The sequence below is a fragment of the Chaetodon auriga genome, chromosome 20 (assembly GCF_051107435.1).
Source record: "Chaetodon auriga isolate fChaAug3 chromosome 20, fChaAug3.hap1, whole genome shotgun sequence".
NCBI lineage: Eukaryota > Metazoa > Chordata > Actinopteri > Chaetodontiformes > Chaetodontidae > Chaetodon > Chaetodon auriga.
In genome coordinates, this window is record NC_135093.1 from 15,614,422 (window position 1) to 15,639,013 (window position 24,592).

The 24,592-nt window shown below is 43.0% G+C and overlaps 1 protein-coding gene across 2 annotated transcripts in view; it reads right to left on the bottom strand.

The window, feature by feature from the left end:
- The window catches only part of ca10a (carbonic anhydrase Xa), a 208,847-nt gene that overhangs the window by 116,602 nt on the left and 67,653 nt on the right, over positions 1-24,592 (bottom strand). For both annotated transcript variants that reach the window (XM_076760557.1, XM_076760558.1), the window contains one exon: positions 3,311-3,453. In XM_076760557.1, the coding sequence (XP_076616672.1) occupies positions 3,311-3,453 (143 nt within the window). The remainder of the gene's footprint in view (positions 1-3,310; positions 3,454-24,592) is intronic.

The following is a 24,592-nucleotide window of genomic DNA, read 5'->3' on the forward strand; positions in this document are numbered from 1 at the left end:
GCACTCTGGCTGATATCTGATTGGTCGGCTGGCCAGCTGGGCAAACCTGAGAATGTGGTTATTCTCTCCAGAGTGAAAGTACAGCTGCCATCCAAGAGCCTGCTGTTTGTTGTTCTACCTAACACTCCCTGTAATTAGGCAGATTCAGGGCTGTCAGTAGCATACACACACGCTACATCACACACACACAAACACACACGCCAACCTGCATGCTTGTCAGATTTCCTCATCTGGTTGATCAGGATTACAGGAAGATGCTTTTCACGAACAGTAGAAGAAGAAATGAGACAGGAGCTGAGGTAGGAAATCCCCCCTGGTGTTCAGAAGGGTCACAGATCAGCACAAATCTTTTGGAGCTTATTTAGCAACCAAAAGGTGATTAAAAGCTTTAAAAGCACAACTTTTTGCCAAAGTCAGAATTCCATTTAACAAGATGTCATTACTAAATATCCCTTGTTATGGAATACACCAAACGGTACTTCACAATGCTTCTTTGCACACACCTGACTTCAAAGCGCTAGAACAAAAGCAGGAGGAAGCCCTGTGTCCCCGAATGTGAGGAGCACCGTCGATTTCGCAGCGCTAATAGATTCCCTCTGCATCTAGTTTGAAAAATAAAGCAGGAGAAAAAGACAAAAGACATCTAATCCTGTTTCATAAGCACTATTCATAAATGTGTAGGAAACACTTCACGAGGAGAGTGAGGACTCGGAAATCGTTTTCTTTTTTCACCTCCCCGGCTCCAAAGTGATTAAATTCATTAAAATCTCTTCAAGTAATTGCAGCTCATCTATGGCAGGGTAAATATTGAATTAATAGCGCCTTTTTGATAACTATGATTCCCTCAATCCATCTCACATACTGTAGCTTTGCATGTCTGCTCGTCATTAATTAAAATTTCTCTTTGGAGGTCAATTAAATTTCCCTTAACTATTCATTAGCCACAATGCTGGGCTGCACAAAAATCTATTAAAAGAGGAGTTCATTTTCCCTGTGCAGTTTTCATGTGTGTGTGTGTGTGCATGTGTGTGTGTGCTGTAAGAGTGGGGGGGGGGGGGGGAGGGTTAATCTTTCCCTTTGCTTTCCTCCTGGGCAGAAAGTGGGCTTAAGCTCTCTCTGTGTCGAGGTGGCGAGCTGAGCCGTGGCGAGCCGAAGCAGAAGCTCTTTACCGGTCTCTGTAGCGTGTTTGGCCAAGGCTGACTGGCTGCCAAACAGCCAGAGACAGAGCGGGGATGAATCAGCACTGACAAGGTGAAGCCAGCTTCGTGTTCGCCGGCTGACAGCTCAGGTGCTCAGAGAGATGGAGACACAACAGATTACATTTAGGCCACTGCAGAGAAAGAGGAGGGAAGAGAGGGGGAGATAAGAGAGAAAGAAAGAGTCCAAAATGGCTTTTGGACTGTGAAACTTTTCTCTGAGATAAATGAGAAAGTTGGACTGGTTTGTGGGGGTGATAAGGGGTGTTGTGAGTGCTTGGTGGTCCTTAAAGCTTGCCAAAAAGGTGATGCTGAAGAAAAAAGCTAAATAAATGAATGAAACGATTGAATCCAAGGCATATGGAGACATTATGGATGTGTTCCTGGTCTATTTTTATTCAACTGAACCTACATCATTTTCAAAATAACTGATTGGCTCCCCCTTTTTCCAAAGTCTTCAAATCTACACGCTCACATGCCCATACTTGAGTAGATGTTTTGGTAATATTAGGCAATGTATTATCTTGTATTGTAATTGCCAGGCTGAAGAATTCATCAAAATATGATTGAAACTGTGATGTGGCCAAGTGTAATATCTGAATCACAGGAGCTGCATTTATTGATAAAGGTAAAATGTGTCACACCCACTGTAAAAGAAGCTTTGTGGGGCCACAGAGATGCCCGTCCATACAAACCGTATCCTCCAGATGGAAGCGGACATGCTTGTTTGGGTCAGTCCACAGCAAAAATCATCATTTTGGTATTTTTGAAAATGAAATGCAAAAATCCATTTTCATTAAAATTGTGACTCATATCACAATGGCAATATCTGACATAATAATCACAACATGATGCATCTTCTTTTTTTTTTTTTTACATACCATTCAGTTAGGTCTAACACTGTAAATACGAAGATGTGTGACTACATGTGTAGGCTACAATGTGTGCTTTGGTCCGTGCACATCTGTATAGAAATCAGTGTGTGGAGATACATGGATCTGCATTTTGTTTTTCTTTCTAGAGCATTGAAATTGAGCATTATGCCTTCATTTTTGGGATGCAGGCCGACATAACACAGTCAACTGTCTGCTTCTCTCTCAGCTCCCCTCTGATTCATTCTAATAGCAATAAAATCGTGCCGCTGTGAGTGATGCCCTTACTCCGGACACACTGCAGGGTAGCTGCACTCAAAGTGGAGTCCTTGATCGAGCAGCAGGGGAGCCCTTGCAAAAAGAGGAATTGTTAAATTTAATTTTGCATTTCAAGTAGAAATTATACCAGTGAGAAAATGTCTGAGTGCTTGTTCTAATCACGGGTTGCCTTAACAAATCTATGTGTAGACAGATCTGCAATTTTATTCTAAATGACTAAAGATTCATCAGAAAAGGCCCAAGGACCAGATGAGATCAGAAATGGGTCCAAGGACAGAATGCGAGTCTATTTTAGGATCTGTTAGATGAAGACATCTACTGTAACAGTGTACCATAGGTGGTAAACTGCAATGCGTCCTATATGCTCTATCATTGCCCAAGGCTAACCCTGTACTCAGTGCTGGCATGTAAACATAAACTAATCATAACATTAATCTCACCATGCAACTGTGCACTTTTCAAAGCAGCCCATCTGTGAAGGCTTCCCAATTAGCTGCTGTCATATGGCAAAGGATGGAACAGATTTCTGATACACACTGTCCTTGGTACACCACTGTACAGGAGAAAATAATAAACAATATGCTTGAGTAATCCGCTGTCAGGCTGCAGGATTTCATCTGTAAAGCCCTTAAAATAATGCTTAGGCTTTTCTTGAACCAGAACACAAGCATTGTGCATCTCTGAATAGGTGAATTGTTCTGTATTTTATCTCCAGGAGAGTGTTCCTTGGACAAATAGCTTGCATTGTCCGCCAACACAGATGGCAGTGAGGAGCATCGATCAGTGATACACACCTTATCAAACTACAATAGCACTGAAACAACAACCAACAGTAGTAGTGACTCACACTAGAGCAGTGTGGTGCAGCGTCTTAGAGATGCAACTAGCAGCAAAAGCAGAGTCAACAAAGCATCCATCAAGCCAACAGCGGAGAAGAGCGTGTTTGCATTTGTGTGTCGTTACCTTGCGTCCACCTGTGTTCAGCTTTATGGGCGTGAGGAAAGGGTCAAAGATCATGTGGCTGGTCTCGATGTTGACTGGCGACTGCCTCTTCCCCACCGAGCACAGGTTCCAGGCCGAGTTTACCAACCCCCAGAACGACGGCACTGCAACACAAAAGATAGAGCGGGTGTTCAAAAGGGCGAGCGTCTGCACCGGCGAGATAGGAGCGCGTTCCACCAAGAGGTCACACAGTTTGTGCCTGAGCATTTTTTTTGGATTCAGACCTGTCAGACTCACAGTGGGAGAAATGTAATTAACAGGGTTCAATTGATGCAGGCTTTTGATAGCTTGGAGCAAAACTTTGGGACTGAACCTGCAGATAGCTCCTAAATTATATTTCTTTTAATGCTGGGATCTTTTTAACATTCTAAAATTTACAGGAATTTCTCACAGGATTTGGTTCCTTATTCTTTATATGCTTCTGTAAGGGAGTAGCATGAATATAAATCAATACATGCAGACACGTGTGCACTGTACAAAATACATAAATAGAAAAAGGAAAACTCTAGTTGATAACCAACCCTACCCCAACTCCCATCACCATTTCCCCATTCTTCAGCCTTCACTCAACCTGTTCCAACAAGAGCAGTTCACTCTGATTTGTGTGGGAACCCTTTGTACACAAGACAGTAAAAGCAAAGGCAAAAAATCATACGTCAAGGCATATTTTCAAATGGAAAACAGATATGACCTGATTACCAATACACCCAGATTAATGCTGTTGTGAAGGCCAGAACCCAACAAGACTCAGATCAAAAATCCAAAGTCAACTTAACTCAAGGTCATAAAAAAATGGAAAGTCAAACAAGTGAACAGCTAGGAGGATGATGGAGAACAGGTGACGAGTAAAACTGATGGGAAAAACTGAACCATGGCAGGAAGTAAAATATATTGGAATGCATGAAAGTAAGTAAATACCATAGCAGTCGTCACAGAAGTCAAAATGATTTGCCAGTAAAATATACTTGAAAGTAAAAGTGAAAGTAGTCATTATGAGGAATTACACCTTTAAGATATATATTACTGGAGTGTTATGATTGATGAATCGATGGGACAGTTTTTACTCCTGTAGTTTGTTGAGGTGGAGCAAATTTTAACTGCCTTGTAAACATACACAGTTTTGTTTTTGATGAGCAGGGTCACATTAATGCAGTAAAAGAAAGCAAACTTTCAAAATAAAACTTACAAGTTCTTCTTTTTTTAACGAGTAAGAAAGAGGGAATAAAGGATCCAGATATACAGAGATGTGATGAAGAACACTGATCTCATCTTATTAAACTGTAAAATAAAGAAAAGGTATATGAAAACAAGTGAGCTTTGAAAAGAAGTGCATTGATTTGACTTCTGAGACATGCCTCAGACATGTAACGAAGAATATGTATAACATAACTGTACGTAAGGACAGAACTTAAGTTAATATACTTAGTTACTTTACATCACTACCTCATGTATGTTTTTCATAAATGTTGACGTACAATCAGATCAAGCTGACATATTCCAATGGGTTTAAGTTAAAGGGGTATTCCAGAAATTTAGTACTGTTCTTCCATGAAGTTGAGATACTCACAAGCGACAGATGTGAAGAATGATCAAACCCTTGTTAATTTTTAGGAAGATCACACTACAAGTTCTTTCATTTAGAACATTATAGGCTCCCATCCCCCCATACCACCCACTTTGAGGGTAGACCAGCATGGATTTCTGGTCTCATACTGCAGCAGGCCAAGGTGAGAATCATGAAGCTTGGTGGCTTGATGTCCAATCTGCAGTGACTCTTAGCAATTTGGTCAAACTCTCAGTCGGAATAGAGGAGATATTACAGAAGGGAGAGAAGTGGAATCAGCTTATAATCAGTTAACACATGTACTATAAGACTGAGAGGACAGGATGGCACAGTGAGAGAATGTCAGCACTGTGGGCGTGATAGGCATCTAGCTAGTCATTTTATTATGTAAGACTTGGCCACCGGGACCAAGATTTCAATTCCTTCAACAGGGTGGGAAGCAGTGGCTTATCAAGCGTCAACTCTGGAAAGAGGCCGTTTTTTGCTACAATATCTGCTGGAGCCTAAAGCAGCATTTTCCATTTAGGGACACAGTATTACACAGAGATGAGTCATTGGAATTGTGCTATGCAAATTCCACTGAGATTTTCAACAAAAGCCAAGATAATTTGAAAATATGCAAATTCACGATGAATCAGAGGGAAATAGACATGATACAGTGTGAATTCAGAGCCTCAGCAAGTCAACAAGTCCTATATGACTTGCAGCCATAGAGTATGCGTGTGGTGCTTATAGATAGGCTCTACAAAGCAGTACATTGCTGTTCAGATAAAACATGGTGTTCATGATGGAGCCTCTGTCCCGACACATTAACTGTCAGGAGCTGTCCATGGTACTGAAAGTGTTAAAACACTTTGATTTACAGCTGACAAACAGGCATGTTGTAGTAAGGACAGACAGCATGACAGTGGTGGCATATATCAACCGGCGGGGCAGCGTGCACTCAGTGCGGCTACAGAGGCCTCCTGCTGTGGTCACACACATCCTCCACAGCAACATACATTCTGGAGGTACACAACTGCACTGCGGACTTGATATTGCATGGAGGTCCTTCCCACAATGAGTAGAAACTGAGTCCCAGACTCATTCGGATGGTAAGGACAGCTTTGGGAAGGTGAAGGTGGATCTGTTCGCCTCACAAAATAATGCACAATGCGCACTGTGGTTCTCCATTAATGCACGAGACAGCTCTCCACTGGGAGTGGATGCCTTCTCTCACCAGCCACAGCACAGAGCTTCCCTTTACGTGTTTCCCTCAGTTCCATTGATTCCTTTACCCAGGAGGAGAGTCTAGCTGTCATTTTGGTGGCACCAGAACACACAGGCGCATCTTGGTTCCCAGCCATGGTGCAGCTGCTGGCAGGGAAACTGTGGCAGCTCCCATGGCGCAGAAACGCACTGTCACAGCTGGACAGATTGATCCTCCACCTTCTGGTGATAGGCCAACGGCTGTGGGCCTGGCCTCTGAACAGCCCGAGAGCCCCTTCCACTACAGTGTGTTACGGGGGTAGATGGTCTGACTTTCGGCGCTAGTATGTGGGGAGCAGCTCAGATCCCACTTCCTCTGTCTCTCATGTTAACCAATTTTCAGATGTTCGTTGATAACAGTTAGGCTCCATCTATGATTAAAGTGTAACAAACTCCTTTTGGTCCAGAATGATTTCCCTCGAGGTGTTTCTTCTCTGTGCCTCACAGAGAAATGAGGCTGAAGAAGCGTGTCACCGACTCTGCCCAGTGCGCACTTTGTCTCAGTATGTTTTATGCACAGCAAACATCAGGCAGACACAGCAGCTGTTCATTCATTACAGACGGCACGCATAAGGCATGTGACACCATCACACGGGCCTACAGTGCAGCTGGAGTAGAGCCTCTGCAGAGTCCAAGTGCATCTTGGACTTCTCTGTGTCCTTCTCTGTTTCTATCTGCACAATATGTCAGGGTCCTCCCACATACTAGACGGCAGATGATGTGCTGTCATGTGCTATTGGGCACTTTTACGCACATGCCAAAAGGTGTGCTTCTAATCCCGTCATCTCAGATCAGTGGGCTGCATATGGACTATAACGGTACGTAATCAATGTTGCACCCTTCTGTGGTGGCAGTACTGTATAGATGGGGTGTAATATCACTCTGCCCACTTTTTTTCACACAGGGCTGACATGGTGTCATCTGTGGCACAGCAGGTGTCCCCCTGTCTTCTTATGGTTCATGTTAACAGGATTTTGAACTGTGTATGTTAATCCACTTGCCTAAAGGAAATAGAATGCTAGTTACACACTGTAACTCCACATTCTATGAGTGTACGTATAGCCCTTTAAGATTTAGTCCTCCTGCTCCATCGGCATTACCCAAAGAAAATACTGGCTTTTGGGAGCAGAGTTCAGGTCCTGACTGTGTTATATACTGTACATGAGGATCTTAGAGAGACATCTGTACAGTGTGCAGTGGCACAAAAGAAAATATTCAGCACTGCACAGACGAGCAGGGTTAAACCACAGCTCTTAAAGGGAATGATACAAAAATACAACCTAAGTTGTAACAAATCAGAATGAACACTGAAGTGACTTAAAGCAATGAAGATAAGATTAGTGTCACTAATTCAGCATGTGACCAAATGTGAAATGTAGTGACAATCTGCTCTTCTGTTATGCTGCTGAATAATGGCCAAGAAAGAGTTTCTGCAGAGCATTATGATGTCACAGTCAAGTTGACCTTTGACCTTTCATCATATGAAACTGTGTCATAATTACGGTACAAATTCCTGATGGCCAAAAATGTGTTTTGTTAGGTTTAAGTGACCTTGACCTTTGATGTTCACCGGTAAGTCAAATGCCAAATTTGAATAAAATTCCCTGAAGGTGTCCCTGAGATATCATGTTCATGACAGTGAAATGGAATGGATGGATGGAAAACATAATGCTTGGAGCTATGCTCCAGCTAATCCTTAATCCTTGACCTTGTAATAAGGTCACAACGCTGGGCTCAACATACTCCAGTACAGTAAGTAAGCAGCTAGAGTAACAGCTGAGGCCTTTCATTTCTTATTAAGACTAACCTGTAACTTCTCTGTTTTTTTTATCCAAACATGTCCAGCAGGATGAAGGCAGTACCTTGATACAACATTACAATCAAAATAATGCCACTTTATGGTAACTGCAGCTACAGGTATTTTCCAAAATACTTTGAACTATCCATCCAGATCTCACTCCTTCACTGTCCACTATAGACTCAGAGTGGTGACTGTGCTACAGACATAAGTTATGGCATACTGTAAGACCTTAGTCACACAACACTGAGTCGCACTGCAATAAAAAGCCTTGCTTTCTGTGAACTGTCAATACTTTGACTTTATCACAAATTAGAAAAGAAATATGTTGACCTGCACTACACTAGAGTAAAACAGTAAATACTGCAGCTTTATATGCCTCTAAACCCGACCTCAAGTGCAATGTTAGACATTATGCTGACTTTGAGTCCTCACACAACAGGAGGCAAGTTGTTTCCTTTATTTATGTCAGCAGAGTGTGATGGCAGCTTTGTCTGCCAGTCCGGCAGCAGCAGCAGTAGCGGCAGTTGTGGCAGCATGGGACTAGATGCGTGGTCGCTGGTCACTAACAAGAGTCTTTCTCTGTTTCTGCCGTTTGTAAAGGAGATTGATGAACTGTGGCAGGCTGGCCTCTCCAGCTCTGATGCTCACAAAAGCCCTGACCAGTCAACTGCAATATTTGACCGAGATGCAGAAGCGGTCCCTGGAGGTTCTGGTGAAGTCTGTGTAACATACCAGTGGCAGATACAGCTGACACACTATATAATAGTGTGAAAAGGCCAATTTCTTAAAGGGAAACTTCTGTATTTTTCAACCTGGAACCCGTTTTTTCATGTTTTTGTGTCTAAGTGACTAATGGGCACAACAATTTTTGAAATTGGTCCAGTACTGAGCATGAGCGATGCAGCCGGCAGTCAGGAAACAGACTGCAATCTTATCTTTTGGGGGAATTGCCCACCAGCAGTGTATGTCCACTAAAATGCTTGTTTTTGCCACTGACAGGCTCAGATTGTTATTCTAACTCTCCGACAACATTATGGAAAGCATCCAAACAGAGGTCGACCTTTTTGTTAAAGAATAAGATCCTTTTTATTTAACCAGAAGGAGCCATTATATCACTCTACTCAAAGCCACTGACAGATCAGCATAAAACACACTTCAGACTGGACAGAAAACAAAACAAAACTCACCAAAGTCATCTTGATTAGTCTTTCCACTGTTCCAATGATCACCAACTTTGGTTTTTTTAAAAAAAAAAAAAAAAAAAAAAACTTAATTCATTGAGTGAGGAGGAGAGGAGAGGAGTGAGAGGGGGGCTGGGCATCGGAGGGGCAGTGAGGAACCAGCATGTAGAGGCAGAATAGCTTTAAATTTGGTATTGGTAATGATCCACAAACCATTTTGTACAAGGGTACATACAATCCTTACTTCCTACTCCTTTTACTGTAGCTCCTGTGTAAGCACATAATACTAAAGCCAAGAAGTGCCATTCAGTTCAATCCCAGGATTCCCTATCTCGTAACCCATCAGCTATCGTCTGACAAGAACCTAGGCACAGTTCTGTGGGCCTCTGGAGGAGCCAGCACACACATCCAGATAACTGATATACAGGACAATACTTGCTTGTCCATGCTCCAGTCATTACTCGCCGTCTGATTAGTAATTTGACTGTCAAACTTCCAACAGTGCATTTTGGCCAATGAGTTTTGTGCTCCACACGTACTCTTTACCCGCATGCAACTAAAACCCACTCAGATGTCAACATTACTCGGACTACGCACAGACTACAAGTGGAAACCATAAATCTTCCGATACCAAAACATTGTCCCTCGCCTACAGATTCTGCACTCATATGCAGATATCTGCTTCTAGAAATTACAGCACTCCTATCACAATCTGTCTATAGGAGGAAAAACAGCAAGACAGAACAGAAAAGCATGAAAGATGGGCTCAGTGGTTTTTTTAAGGTAGCATTAGGGAGCAGTTTGGGAAGAAGGTTTAAGGGGAGAGAGAGAAAGAGAGAGAGAGAGAGAGAGAGCTCTTCTGATGCAAAATCCTTCATGAAAATGACAGGAAATCCATGTGCAGAATGGGAATTGGAGTGTGAGCGAATCGATCCATTAAACCCGGGCCCCTTGTCGTAAATGTACACATAATTATTAGCCGTTGATAGATTCCTGAACGCAGCTACAGCGGCAAGGGACATCACTCACTGCTGACAGAGGCACAAGCAGCTCTGTCAATAATCTACACACACCCTCCTATAGCAGTGATACTCCTATATTTCACTTAGGCTGCTGGCGAGCGTTAGAGCCTCTTTCATGTCTTATTGGCAAGCTGTAAAAGTGGACAGGGATATATGGTGTGGCCTTTTGCAGATGTCGGACAGAGTAGATGTGTAATGTGCAAGTGAAAAGGGCAACTGAGGGTGGGAGGCCTCTGTTTCATGGCTGGTCTTCATCACACATTTTTTTTTCTTTTATCAAAGGGCCTCATCAAATAGGATTTCACATGGTTTGGGCTAATTTAGCACAAAAAGACAGTGGATAGTATTCACAGCAGTTGAGTGGCCAACTTAAACAATTACATTCTTTCCAGCTTCTTCCAGTTCACTGCATCGATTTGTCATCTCTCTCAAACAGTACCGAGTGTATGCACAGGAGAATACAGTTAACGGCCCATTACAGTGTCTTTGTGAATTCATTGTGAATGCTCTACATTCATGTTTTCTAATATTCTATATGTAATTATATATCATGATATTACTAAATGATGATGTTCTCAATCTCAATAACCTGAGATAGTACCAATACCAATGGCTTATTTATCATTATTATTATGATTATTATCTATATTTTTCTTTTTGTATTGTCTTGTGCTTCATTTATATCAAGGATGTGATCTTCCCACGAGTCGTCCTCCTTAAAAGCTGCTGAGATCAACTTTAAGTAAGCATGAAACAGAATTCATGAGCCAAGAGAAGGGGCGGGGTGGTCCCTGTTGCTGTGGATGACATCATGATTCATGAGTGAACTTCCTCCTTATATCCAAAGTGATCGGCGTTTGTCAGGTGACTACATGTGGATATTCATTGGCCTAAAACACAGGCATGTGATGAACCAATCAAATGACACACAGTGTCCATACTTTTTTGGAATCTAGTTGATACTGTGTGTAAGTTAGTCATAATCTCTATTTTCCCTGTCAATAACTGCACCTTCCATCTGAACTGCAGTTGGTTAAATAGTAAGAATGTACATCCATGAAGAGGCAGAATGGGACGCTGCTGTCCACTCCAGTCACATGTCATTATTCGGTCTGATAGAATGAATGTTTTCCACATAAAAAAAAATCTTGCCTTACTGCAGCCACAAGCTCTGTCTTCTGCGTGGGTGTGTGAGGCCGTGTTTGCAGACTAATTATGCAGCTGCCTTGGCCGGGTGAGAGGTGCACGCTGGGTCGTCCCTGTGGGCTTATTACAGTTCAGGGTTGTGGTGAAGGTGGGATCCGAGGTCTGAGGAGACGCTCGCTGGACAATTAAGCCCTACATTAATTACTTCCACGGCCCAGTATCTCATAGTTAGTCATGTAGTTAGAAATTTAAAGCCTGGAGAGACATAGTTTTTCATTATAGAGAGCAGCGCGGAGAATGCTAGCATCAAAACGTATATTACGGACATATGCAGACGCACTCAAAGAGGTTAAAGCCGCACCCAAGCCAGGAAAATTTATCCCACACAATACCACAGGTATAAAAAGAAAGGCAACCAAACTCCACCAAGTGAGATATGCATAGACATCTAAGAACACATATGCATGCGCACACACACACACACATATACAAAGACCAATGTTGCTGGCTGTAGAGGTATGCATTTCATTAAACAGGCCCAGGCGCAGAGATAGCCTTAATGAAATGTCTTTATTCTGTCAACTGGATATGGATGAAAAGTTAGAGTAATAGTCTTTGGGAAGCAGGATGGAATTGAAGAAATGCAAACACACGCACACACGCGCACGCACATGCACACAAACACAGGTTCAGGCACGCATACAAAGGCACACGCAGCCTTTCTCTCCCTCTCCCAGAGACCCAGATGCATCCCGTACATCAATTTCTTGGATGAGCATCAAGAAAAGTATAAAAAGTGCCTTCCTTTTGTAACTGCTGATGCAAAGCTGGGTTGCAAATTCGCCCGCAATGGGAGAGAGAGTCAGAGAGAGAGAGAGAGAGCGCTGAAGGCGACCTAACAGCTTGGGGATAAATGCTTACTTAAGCAGGTATGGAAACCAACATCTTAATGATAATGAATGTCTAAGAGCAGCATTAAAGGAGCTGTCATATTGTGCTAGCTCTCAATTTGAAACACGGCTCCAGCACTGCAGGTTCCATCTTGTTTACTCACTAGGGGGGCTTTCTAAGAGACATTTTGGTGCGTCTGTGAACAGAAGGAGATATGCTTTATGTAAAAGCTCTGGACAGGGACCAGGTGCTGCACATTTATGAAAAAGTCATTGTTTTTTTAGGCTGAGGGAACTTGGAGACTGTAAAACCGAGAGGCTTCTGGGTAAAAATAAAGTGTGCGGGGGATAGTATATAACACACTTTTTGCATAGCTCTACATGCAGTTTTCGGCTTGTGCGGAAGGTGTTTAGAAGGTATATTTTTGTAACAGGGGCTCTGTGAGCAGGACAACAGCGCAGAGACATTCAGGAGAAGAGGCAGAGATTTAATGGTGTCAAGATAAACACAACTCAGACGTAACGAGGAGGCCAACAGCAAACACGACACACTAACTCACAGTTTAACTTCCAGAGCCGTCACACAAAAACAGCAGCAGCTATGCACGACTTAGGTTAGATAAAAAGAGCTACTCAACAAGTGAAGGAGGGCAGACAGTGACTTTGACGAAAGCTAGTTCAAGGCGAAGCACTTTCAGCTGTATCTGTGAAAGTGCCACATACATTTAAGTTCATAATAATGACTGTAGCCATTAGACAAGCTTACAGGCACAAGCAATGCCTCTGTAATTAGTGTTTAACAGTGACTGACAGGGCAACACAGCATTCCTATGCGGAAATCAGAGCAGTTTCACTCTCTTGAAGAGATGAACACAGAGATCAGGACTTAGGACAGCTGTACGAGTGGGAGAGACAGGCTGTGTCTGGCATACAAACTCTGCTACCTGTGTCTACTTTCTACTGTTTTATTTGAATACCTTCATTTTCCAAGTGTAATATGTAAGCACTATAACGTGCCGAATGTCCACTTGTTCGGGTCATGGGTAGTAATTCTGACAACAGTCATGCGATGCGTAAACTTAAGCAACCTCACCCGAACCCACAACCTGTTGACTTTTCAGTTCTCTCTCTGTGGATTACAGACTGAATGAACAAGTACCTTGAAAAAGGACATTTGCTTCTAATAAGCGTCTGAAAAAAAGAAAGAAAGAAAGAAACCCCACCCACAAACATTTGCACTAACAGTTGGTGCTGCACATGAGGCACTATCAGGTCGTAGTGGAGACTTTTATCACCTGGTCCACAGTAGTCTCATTACCACAGTTCATCAATAGGCCCTTTTTATCAGCTGAGGTATTAGCCCTAATGGGGCTAACACTGGCGCTGCTGACGATGAGCAGAACAAACCGTAAATCACCAGGCTGCTATTAGGGGCAGGGTGCTGCTGCCCGAACTGTCTTTCAAGATGCACATGTATTGTGCAATGTAGAGTGAATGCACAAGACTGTCTATGTGTGTGCGTGTGTGTGTGTGTGTGCGTGCGTGTGAGAGAGAGGCAGAGAGGTGGAGGAAGTGTCCGTTTTAATTGAGGACTACAGAGTCTGTAGCCAGGTTTCCATTCATATGTAGTGCAAATTCTTGCCAAATTCCAGATAATCAGCAAAAGAAAATGCAAATAAATGCATAAATCCATCCACTTCTGTTATGTGAGCATTAGCTGTTAGTTTATTGAGCAGAAGGTGGCTCTAACTCCAGTCAGATGCCATCAAACTGCTGCAGAAGAAGATGACACAATGAGGTGACGTAGAAGAGCCCGAGTCAAATCTCACATGGTGGGGAAAAAATGTCAAAAACATGATGGAAATACGGCATTTATGTTTGTTTCATGTATTAATCTGAGAGAGGTTAAAGCCTGATGTCTTAATCTGCCGCCATCTTTCATCTAGTTATATTTTGGAATATGCTGGAAGTGAGGGCCGGAGCGGAATTTGATAATCAGTTTCCTCTTTAATGTTGGTGTGGATGGAGCCAGACACTCCTCCACAGCTTCAAGCTGCTGTGGTTCCTCCAGGGGACTCCTTGCTACACGCACATTTATGAGCAATAAGATCAAATTCTTAAACAGCTTGATCAACATGACACCCAGCACACATATTACAATTCATCTGGAAATAGGTCACATTACAGAAGCTAAGGATGCCCTAATTGCTATTTCACTGAAACTTCAAGACATACCGAGACTGGAGTACGTTGTGCCTTTTCCTACTCATTGCTGACCTGCTGTGGGGAAGTCACTGCCTTTGCAATACTGATGTGTACTCATGTCTTTTCAAGTTAATGAGTTCTTAAAACATCAATTATATGCATAATTCTAATTTTCTCTTCTTCATTTTCTAGCTGCAGTACACAGTAGAGCTGCTTGACCTGTGATAGAAAAGCCTCTAGAAAATTACTTTGCACCACCTTGCATTTGTTATTACCAAATGCATAAAGAAATTGGATTTGCAACTCCTGAGCTTAGGAGTAGGAGTGCAGTTCAAGCACCTGAAGGAAGAGCAGTCCAATGTGTGTGTTCGTGTTTGTCGTGCCTGTGTTGAGTGTGTGTTTCGGCGCTTTCAGGGAAATGGTCAGTGACAGTGGGTCTTGTTTGTGCTTGTCCTTTGATGCTGGGGTAATCCTGCTGGCCCAGCACAGCACGGAGGCCTCATTAGCACTGCCCAGTCAACAGAACAATAAACATGCCAATCAAGCTAACTCCTCCTGTCATGTTGTTAATGGTGTGGGAGATACAAGCTGGCGGCCAGCAGAGGCCTTCGCTCTCAGGGGTGGAATAACAAATACAACATCCCTTGAGGTGGGGTGTGGTGGATGTGGAGGGGTAGTGATGGGGGAGGAGCACTGCTCCGGAGGGGGAAGATAGGAGGGGATTTTTCTTCTGACTCAGGTGTTCTGTAAGCAGAGACATCATGGGGTATCGGGAGTGGATGGGATCAGTGGCCTGGAGCTTCACATGAGGGTGTCTTAACACATTTCCCAACAAGTGAGAGGAAATGTGTCCTCCAAGGGCAGAAAGGAGTGCCAAAGTGTGCCAGTGGTTAGAAGAACAGCCTGAGTTTGAAACCAACCCTTTGGCTGGGGCCTTTCAAAAGCTTTCATCTTGTAACACTTTTTGTGTTGGTTTCTTTTCGGTGCTCCGGGTTTCTCAAGCAGTCCTAAGACATTAAAGATGTTAATGTGTTTCTCTCTGTGTTAATGGGTCATTATGCTTCAAATGAACTTGGTTTAGTATATGTTGGACAACACATCCAAGAATGCAGTAACAAGAAGCAAGTCCACTCTGGCTTTCAGACTCTGTTCGGTGACCTGGTGAGCACTTTATCTGCAGCTTACTGAGGCCTTTAGTCCATGTTGAAAGCAACTGGAGTGATACCTCCAAAAAATCCAACCAGAAAAAACACAAGGCCATCTGGGAAATGCTGAATGCAGTTATCCAGTAAAGCACTGCAGTGACCATTCAAACTTGTACAAGTGCATATTCCAGGTGGATCATCAAACCAGATGAAGCCACAAAGTGGTTAATTTGCACATTCTTACAAAATAGGTGATGCACCATGTTTAATGAAAATTTTCAATCTTTTTGTTCAGTAAGCAACTGAGCTAACCAGTAGAGGTATTCATGGGTCTACCTGAACGGCAGGAATCAGGACCCCACCCAGGTCCTGCATGGTTAAGATCTGCATTTCATATTGTCAATCAGGTCCGGTTCTGGTCTTTTTAAGATTACTTTTATTACTCAAGTGAATTCAGAAAGACCTGGCCATTATCAGACAGCACTTTCACTGACGGTGTGTGTGTGTGTGTGTGTGTGTGTGTGTGTGTGTGTGTGTGTGTGTGTGTGTGTGTATTATAACTTTCAACACTGAAACATCAGAATGGTCCAGGTCTCAGCTTTGATAACTAAAAAAACTCGGCATCATCAAGCATAACAGTTGAACCCGGTTCAACTTTTACTGCACGCTGGTGTGAACACCTGCTTAGCCCTACGACAGATGTGCCCCAGTGCATGCTGGGATAGGCTCCAGCTCCCTGTTACCCTGGACATGTTGAGCATGTATAAAATAAACACACACAACTCAATAAAACAAACCGACAACAGTGACAAAATATCAATGCAATGAAGCCCAGCAGTCAGGCTTCTCACACACATTAGCAACTTGTCCTTATCTGAGTTCTAATACAGCTAAATAGTCTTATCCCTCACAGACAGAGAGAACTAGAGAGGGAGAGAGAGTGTGTCAGTCATTTGCTGTGTTAATTACTGGCAGATCTTTTGAGGGCAGACTGCAGACTCCAATTGAAAGCCCAACCCCCAACTGATAGACACCTTGCGACTCATGGCGAATGTACTTTTATCCTCAGGAGGTTTGCGTCACTAACTCAGCCCCTGTGGAGACTTAAGACAGGTACGATCAGAAAACAACTGCAGTAGTAATTACCTAAAGGTAACAGATCCACGGCTCTGCCAATCTGTCCTGGGGATAATCTGCTTTTTACAGATAGCTACGCTGTGAAGTCGTCTGTAGTAAAACAGGTGGACGTCTTGTGGGGAAAGCAAAATAATTGACTAAATGTTTAATGGTCCTTCTTAAAAGGAGTTTGTGATATTGGCTTAATACACTGCAAGGGTGGCAGTTTACACAGCAGAAATAAGTAAAACAACCTTGCTGCATGCAGCAGAATGAGACTGAGGGCTAGCTTTTCTTTCAATTTCCCACAGCTTTGTGTCTCCATTTCAATCACGGCAGGGTGCTCAGGCCTCCTCGACAGTCCATGTCATTACATTTTATTGTGGTTCGCTAGACTACGTGGTGAGCATGTCCAAGCGTGGATGTGGGCTTACATGTGGCTTCAAATCCCTGGGAGAATGTGCAGGGGTAATCTCTGCCCCTCTCTCAGGTCTGCTCTCAGTCTAGCCATCACTTGGACTCCTAGTCCATATGGATGAAGGAGGAACATGATGAAAACACGCAGTGGCACTGACTCCAGTCTTTTGGGGTCAAGATGTAACGTCTTTTGAAGAAAGTAAATGAGAAAAACAAGAATGGAAGCGGAATTAATAAGCAGGGGGAGAGAAACTCACAGCTCAGTGACTCTACGCTCACTCTATATTTACGCCTTTGCTTCATTGTTCAGTCTGAATGATGCCATCCCTGGAGTGGCTGTCAGTGACGACAAAATCCAGACCATTGAAACCCAACTCGATAGTGGCTGGATTGTCTCTCAAACCACAGAGAGTCTCACCCGGTGAACAATCAGCGGCCCGGTGTCCTCTGAAGGTTTGGCAAAGCTGCTGTTTCTGAAAGGGCGCTGATAAGTCACTGACTAAATCTCATTTGGCAATGGAGCAAACACACCCTGAATAATAAAGAAGTCTTCGAAATGTGGCTGTTGACTGAAGGACCCATTCCAGGCTAATGAATCCATTTCCCTCTCTTAGCTCCCTCCCTCTCACTCATAAGCTCTGAATTTCAAAAAAGACCTTTACACTAAAAAAGAGAGAATTACCACTGCTAATCTCTTGGCTAAGCGCCTGATAAGGTCCGGTAATAGAAATCATTGTGTCCGCTTTCATGTCCTCAAAAAGGGGACTTCAATGCCAGCAGACAATGAGCGTCCATATGCTTCTTCTTCTTAGGCTCATTTCACAGGGGAAATATTAATAATGGCTCTTCTTTGACTGTGTCTGCCACTGCGTGGGTTGTTTCAAGCATAATGGCAGCCGAGTGACAGCATCAACGCTGCTCTTCCCTTGCTCTCTTTCCCACACACACGCACACACACACACACATATATATATACACACTGCGCCTGCTAATGAAGTGATGGAGAGTATTAGAGCTAAAAGCCCGGGCTGCTCGCTGTTGTCACTGGTATTAAAAACCTCTTCTCTCCCACTGGTGACGTGAAAGTCTCACACGGCCTCTTCCAGGATTGTGGGTGAGCACTGCATACAGCTAATAATAATATGATTTGCTCTACGTCCCTGCAAGGTTCTTCTCTGAAAGACAGGTCAGAGATCAGCTGTGGTTATAGGACGGGAGCCTTGGCACTAAGAGGGCTTCAGAATCTCACCAAAGGACATATCATCAAGCATCACGTGTGTCTGCTGCAATCAGCCTTGAGTCTGTTTCTTTCTCACTGAAAGACATTCAAGTCTATTCAAGGTTTGACAGAGACACATTAAAGAGTTCGGAATACCAGAGACCTTGTGGTCAGCCTTCAAAAATCAATCGATTTTTATTCAATTCAGTGGGTTTCTTATATAGATAATCTTGCATTTCCATAGTGCCAATAAAGTGTTTTACTGCCTGTCTTTTATTTATTTATTTTTTATTTATCTTCAATTCTAGTGTCTTCTTAGGGAGTGTATGCAGGTCTTCCCTTCAGTCTCCACACAGCCTCGATGCTGCGTGTAGCCTGTGAGGCAAAAGTGACACTTGACACTGCGAACGCAAATTAGTGCAAAAATATTCAAAACTTAAAACTTATTTTCCAGAGTTTGTTTAATCTTTTGACCGTTTCTCATGGCTTTCTGCATGAGACTTGCTCGGGCGTCATCACGTGGCAACGTGCCACGCTGAAGTCATGGTTCGGCAAAAGCTAGAAAGTGAACCGCGAGTCTAGAATATTTTATCATAAATTCAAACGGGCTCATTAAAGTACTTGATGGTTTATTAAACTGATTTTATACTCTGATAATTAAATGACAACTTTATTACAGTGCTTTTAGGAGGCGAAGCATTGATGCATATGTGTCTCTATATTTAGAATTTGCATATCTTAATGTTCATTTCACTGCTTTTAATTAGGACTTGAGTCAGGCTGCAAGTTACGGGAAAGTTAACCATGTTTCATTTATTGTGACTTTTATTGAGACTCAAACATGAGCATGACAAGTGCCTGTTGATTTCTGTAGGGGGCTTATGTAAGATATACCTATAGGTTAATAAATGCATTTGTCTTTTCACTGTTTTTAGTTGAATACATGGCAATTCCTAAATTTAAACTTGTTCCAGCCATAAAGAGTCTAGACTCTGACTTGGAGTAGAATCCCTCTTTACTGTACCCTGCTCTCTCCTGCTACAATAGATTTACAGCTAATCAATGCCTCATATTTCCCACTGATGGCACACGCTCACCCAGCCCTCACCATGCATTTGTGTTTTATCTCTGGATGAAACATTTTGTCAGTAATGTCTCCAGACAGGCTTTTGGAGCCCTGAGTATACTAATGTACATTCCCATTATTCAAAGGCACCTCAACAAAGAGATATGAATTGAGGTGGGAGAGTGTGTTATATCATGTCACATCATGCACAATGTGTTGGAAGCCTCTTCTAAAGACAGCGTGGGAGTGGGAGTGGGTGGATGGAGACTTGGCTGCTCATTAATCTGGTCACCGCAGTCGACTCTCAGCATTGAAACACGCACAAGAGACTCACATCATGTACGGAATTGTAGTCTTCCTCTTTTAAATGCTAAGAGGACCGAAAGAAAGCAGACAGGGGCCCTGTGAAGCTGACATTTACAGGGCAAACCACCAGCACCAGCTATTTGTCTCATTCTCTCCCTTTCAATGCCTCTGCATTACTTACATTTCGACCGAATTGTTTGGCGAGATTCAATAAGTGCTTATGTCAGCTGTCTCCTGCATGGCATCACATAGAGCAGCCTGTCCGCCGAGTCTGTTTTACATTATCATACAAATAGCTGCTTCTTCGCACGCTTGTGAGTCACGTCCACATAGCAGCCACAAAAAGATAAACTGACGATAAAGTCAAATGCCTGCATAGATCTTCTTTAATGTGTGTTTGCCTGGTTTTGATGTGTAAAGGTCATCCCAGAGACGGGGTCACATGCTCAGTGACGTGTATGAGCAGGATGTGGGGGCATGCATGAGTGCACGCACCCTCTCTCCTCCTGGTCTTACCAGCTAAGCGTATGGATTATACCTACGGACTGAGGATGCAGGCTAAAGAGCTAATAGCTGCATATACAGTAGACTGAGGGGGCAGATAGATGTACAGAGTATATAGAGAGAAGGAAGGAGGGAAAAAAAAAATCTAATCAGCTCCAAAGAGAGGAGTCAATTCTGGGCCGGCTGGCGAACAGAGGAGAGACGACAGCAGATGTGCAGATTTGACTTGTGAGTGCAATCCTGAGCGACTTTAATACTTAGCTGCCTGACTGACACCAGGCTCAGGGCACACTCAGGATGTGTGCACAACAAGCATGTCTGTTTACTTTAAGTGTTCAGCTACAGGGTTGAATATCACAAACTGAGGTTCTTGTATGTAAGTTTAGACTACTGTGTACACACAAAGACACCTTCTCCAGCCTCATTAAAGCAACCATGCAACTGTTAGAGCTGAAGGCCAATCTTGTATTATACAGCACCAGGAATTGAGATCCAGATATTTTCTGTGTGTGTTCACATACTGAAGCGTCTTAACTATAACATGTAATGAAACAAAGACATAATCTCCAATCTTGTTAATGCTATAACACAACTGTTGTATCTTGAGTCCAAATTTACTGCAATCCGGTTGAACCAGCTTTGCAGCTGCAGTGGTTTCTTACTGCTTCCAGTTCAGCTGTGGCAAAATATTTTCTACAATATGTATGTACAAAGGCGGCACGATGGCACAGCAGGTAGTGTGCGTGCCTCGCAGCAAGGAGGTCGCTGGTTCGATCCCCGGGCCGGGCAGGGCCTTTCTGTGTGAAGTTTGCATGTTCTTCCCTCCCACAGACCAAAAACATGCATTAGGTTAATTGGTGACTCTAAATTGTCCATAGGTGTGAGTGTGAATGGTTGTTTGTCTATATGTCTGTCTATGTTGCCCTGCAATCGGCTGGCGACCGGTTCAGGGTGTACCCCGCCTCTTGCCCATTGCCAGCTGGGATAGGCTCCAGCTCCCCGCAACCCCAAAAGGGATACGCGGGTATAGAAGATGAATGAATGAATGTATGTACAAACCCCTGTGCAAAATTTGTAACTGAAAACTCTGGAGTCTGACATATTCTGTATCGTTGTTGTTGTGTTTTCTTCCATCTCTAAGATACAGGGAAGTACTGATCTGCTGAAAATGTTCCCACATAAGAAATCAAGAATAACATTAGAAAAATCAATCAATAATTAAATAAATAAAACACAGGACAAGGAAATCCCAGAAATCTAAGTAAAGAGTTTTATATTCGCAGTAAGTGAGAATTTTTAAATGAGCAACCCTATTTTGTTCAGTGTGTACGACGAACAGAGCTGTTCATTACCAGATAGTTAAAAACCTTTCTGCCCGGTGTATATCATTTTCTAATAAGCCGTCGGTTACGCTGTTAAAAGGTTAATCGAGTCATTAATAAAGGGTCCTTATTTTTTCACTTTCTAATATGCCAACAGCAAAGTTAATTGGAATGGTCTTCTTGATGAAGCAAAGAGCGAAGCAATGTGTGAGTGTTACAGCTGAGCAACACTACAGCTGATGAAACGACTGAGGGTGTATTACACAGGGCAAAGAGAATGAACGAGCGAGGGGGGGGGGTTTGAGACACAGCAATCGGTGTCATGCTGGAGGAAGATAAACACCAGGCAAAGACAGATATATTCACAACCTGACAACCCAAAAGTTGTTCTTCTTAATGTTTTTAATCGATCTATGAAGTAAATTATTTACATTTACATCGCTAAACCTTTTATAAAGGGCCCGAAAAGTGGTCCAGGTGAGAGGGATCAAATCAGAACTCACCAAGCTAACTGACTTGTACCAAAGATAGAAAATTCTCTGTCTTCTGCTGCAGGATCAGGCGATACATCTGCGCTGTCCTTGCATGTGCCCTGTCTGAAAGCCTACATGAATATGACCCTTCTCACCTCACCAGATTACTGTGTGAGTTTGGTGTTTAAAAACCCCACATGCAGGCCACACTGTGATTTATGACTGCGAGACAGTTTAAGCTGTGTAATGCTACAAGGATAAAAAGACAGAATCACCTGCATTGCAAAAATAGCAGTACTACATTTGTTTTTAAGTGAGTTTAAAAAAAAAAAAAAATCAACTCCTTCTCCGAGGATTAGAATTGTTTAGCGTCGCAGAGCTTGTGTACAACTGCATCTGCCATACATGCGAGCAGCGCGAGTTAGTCATAATCAAAATAAGAACACAAATGTTACCACTGACTCAGCTTAAAATGCACTGCAAAGCTCCTTATGCTACATTGTATAATTGTCAGGCTGAGTCTGGATGTGTGTGTGTGTGCGCTCCATCCATGCTGGCACATGGTGACGTGGATGCTTAAAGAAAATGAAGGCTAGGGGCTGATGCGTGTCAGAATATTTCTAATTATTGTGAGCTATTTGAGCAGATTATCCGCAGTGTCATGTGTTCCCAGGGCTGCAAACAGCCAGACACGTCAATGAAACCCTAATCTGATTTTCTCTACCCAGAAAGCATTTGCAGCTGCATCGGGCTTTGCCGTTTCCCCTTATTCTCTTACTTCAAAAGTTAAGCAACTGACGAATCCTCCAGAACATAAACTGAAGAGTATTTAAAAATCCATGACATATGACTCCAATCATGAAGTAAAGTAGATGAGTCATAGGCTCAAGGTTGCAGGGCATCAGGGAAAGTATATGTGTTTTTCCTAGTCTTTCCATGTCCTGAGCAGAACTTGAAGCTTCAGTAGTGCACCGTGTGTCTGAGGCTGGGGGCGAGCCTTAAGGCTGGTTCTGGCAGCGAGGCTTCGTGGGGAATACTGAGCAGACATAGAAGAAATTCCTTCTGCTCTTCTCAGCAAGTATTACACATCTGAACGTGAAGTGAAGCGCTCATGTCAGACACTACAAAGGCCTCAGCTGAAGTCACATGTCGTCTCTTCTGTCGGCTTTCGTCTCTGGGAAAGGTCAAGTAAGGTCCTATTTGCTTTGGGATTTTTTTTTTTTTTTCCCTCTACTTACAGCGACGTGAAGTCTGTTACTGTGATTGTTAACCAGAGGGAGCGACACTGGGGCTTTGCAAACACACCCAAAACACTCAGAATATGGAGATGGGTCGAGGTCTCTGATCTGTTTTCTGCTGACCACCTCTCCAAATGCAGCTAGCTTATATTCACACATTCTGTTGTGACAGTGCCATTACATTTTCTTCCACAATGCAGAACCATGAGACAAATTACAGTGGAATGACAACACATTTAATCACAAACAGTATGCTGGACATGCTAATTCGGGTCTGCTTTTATCCTACTTACAAATACAGTATTAGGTGTGTCCCAGAGCCTAATATATCTTCTTCCTCTGTGCCATAGAGCTCCATTGTTGTCCAAAAACTATTAAAAATACTTCAATGAGACACACTGTCGCGCTGTGATATGTTCCTTCATTAACATGAAAACACACACTGCAGTTTATTTTGACTCAATCCCACACACACCATCCTGCTGCCTCAAATACTCACTAATCCGCTACTGAAAATAGTCCCCAGCCGATGTACTATTTCCTCCTATTTGAGTGACATTTGATCAAAATTACATTGACAAGCTGTTTCAGGAAATTACTGAGTGAAGCTATACATTTAACCAGTGGGCTCAGGGCTGAATGCCACAGACAGTAATGAGTTTCATGGGATTTGTTGCCAAGAGGGATGATATAAATTTAGCCCCAACACACTGTTGGTCCACCTTCACAGGTATCTTCACTTAATTTGACTGATTAGACCTATAAATAGGAGTGTGTGGGCCTGGACTGACTGTGCTTGACTGACATCTCCCTTCAGTTCAGTGTTGAAGGTTATCTTCATTAGTTCCTATGAAAACTGTGTGTTTTTATGTTTTAATCTGAATAGCCCTATGGTCACGCCACAAGATGGCACAGCTCCCACGTGTCCATGTTTCACCCATGTCAAAAAGGTGGTCACTACATCATTAGAGGCTTAATGATGTGGTGACTACTTGCAGGGTGAGTGACTGAATTATTGTATGTAGCAAGCGAACCGCTACCCAGCCGGGAACATGCCGCTGGTTACTCGTAACAGGTCTCCAAAGTGCTAAGCTTTCAAAATGTCAGCTCACATGCTAGCGAGCTCGGTCTTTAACCTTCTTCCTGCTTCTGTTTTGAAACAATTCATAGTCTGGCAGGTTAAATAAAGTGCAATGAAAGGCTATGATAGCTTTTCTGTTTCTGATTCTCCAGCTCGCTCTCTGTTCATTCAAAGGTCAGCGCTGCCAAGATGGCCTGGTATTAGTCAGACGCACAAATTGACAGTGCTTGTCAAAACTCACCGAAGCTGAATGCAAAAAATGCAGAAGACTGACATGGATTTACCTCAGGTGGGTACAT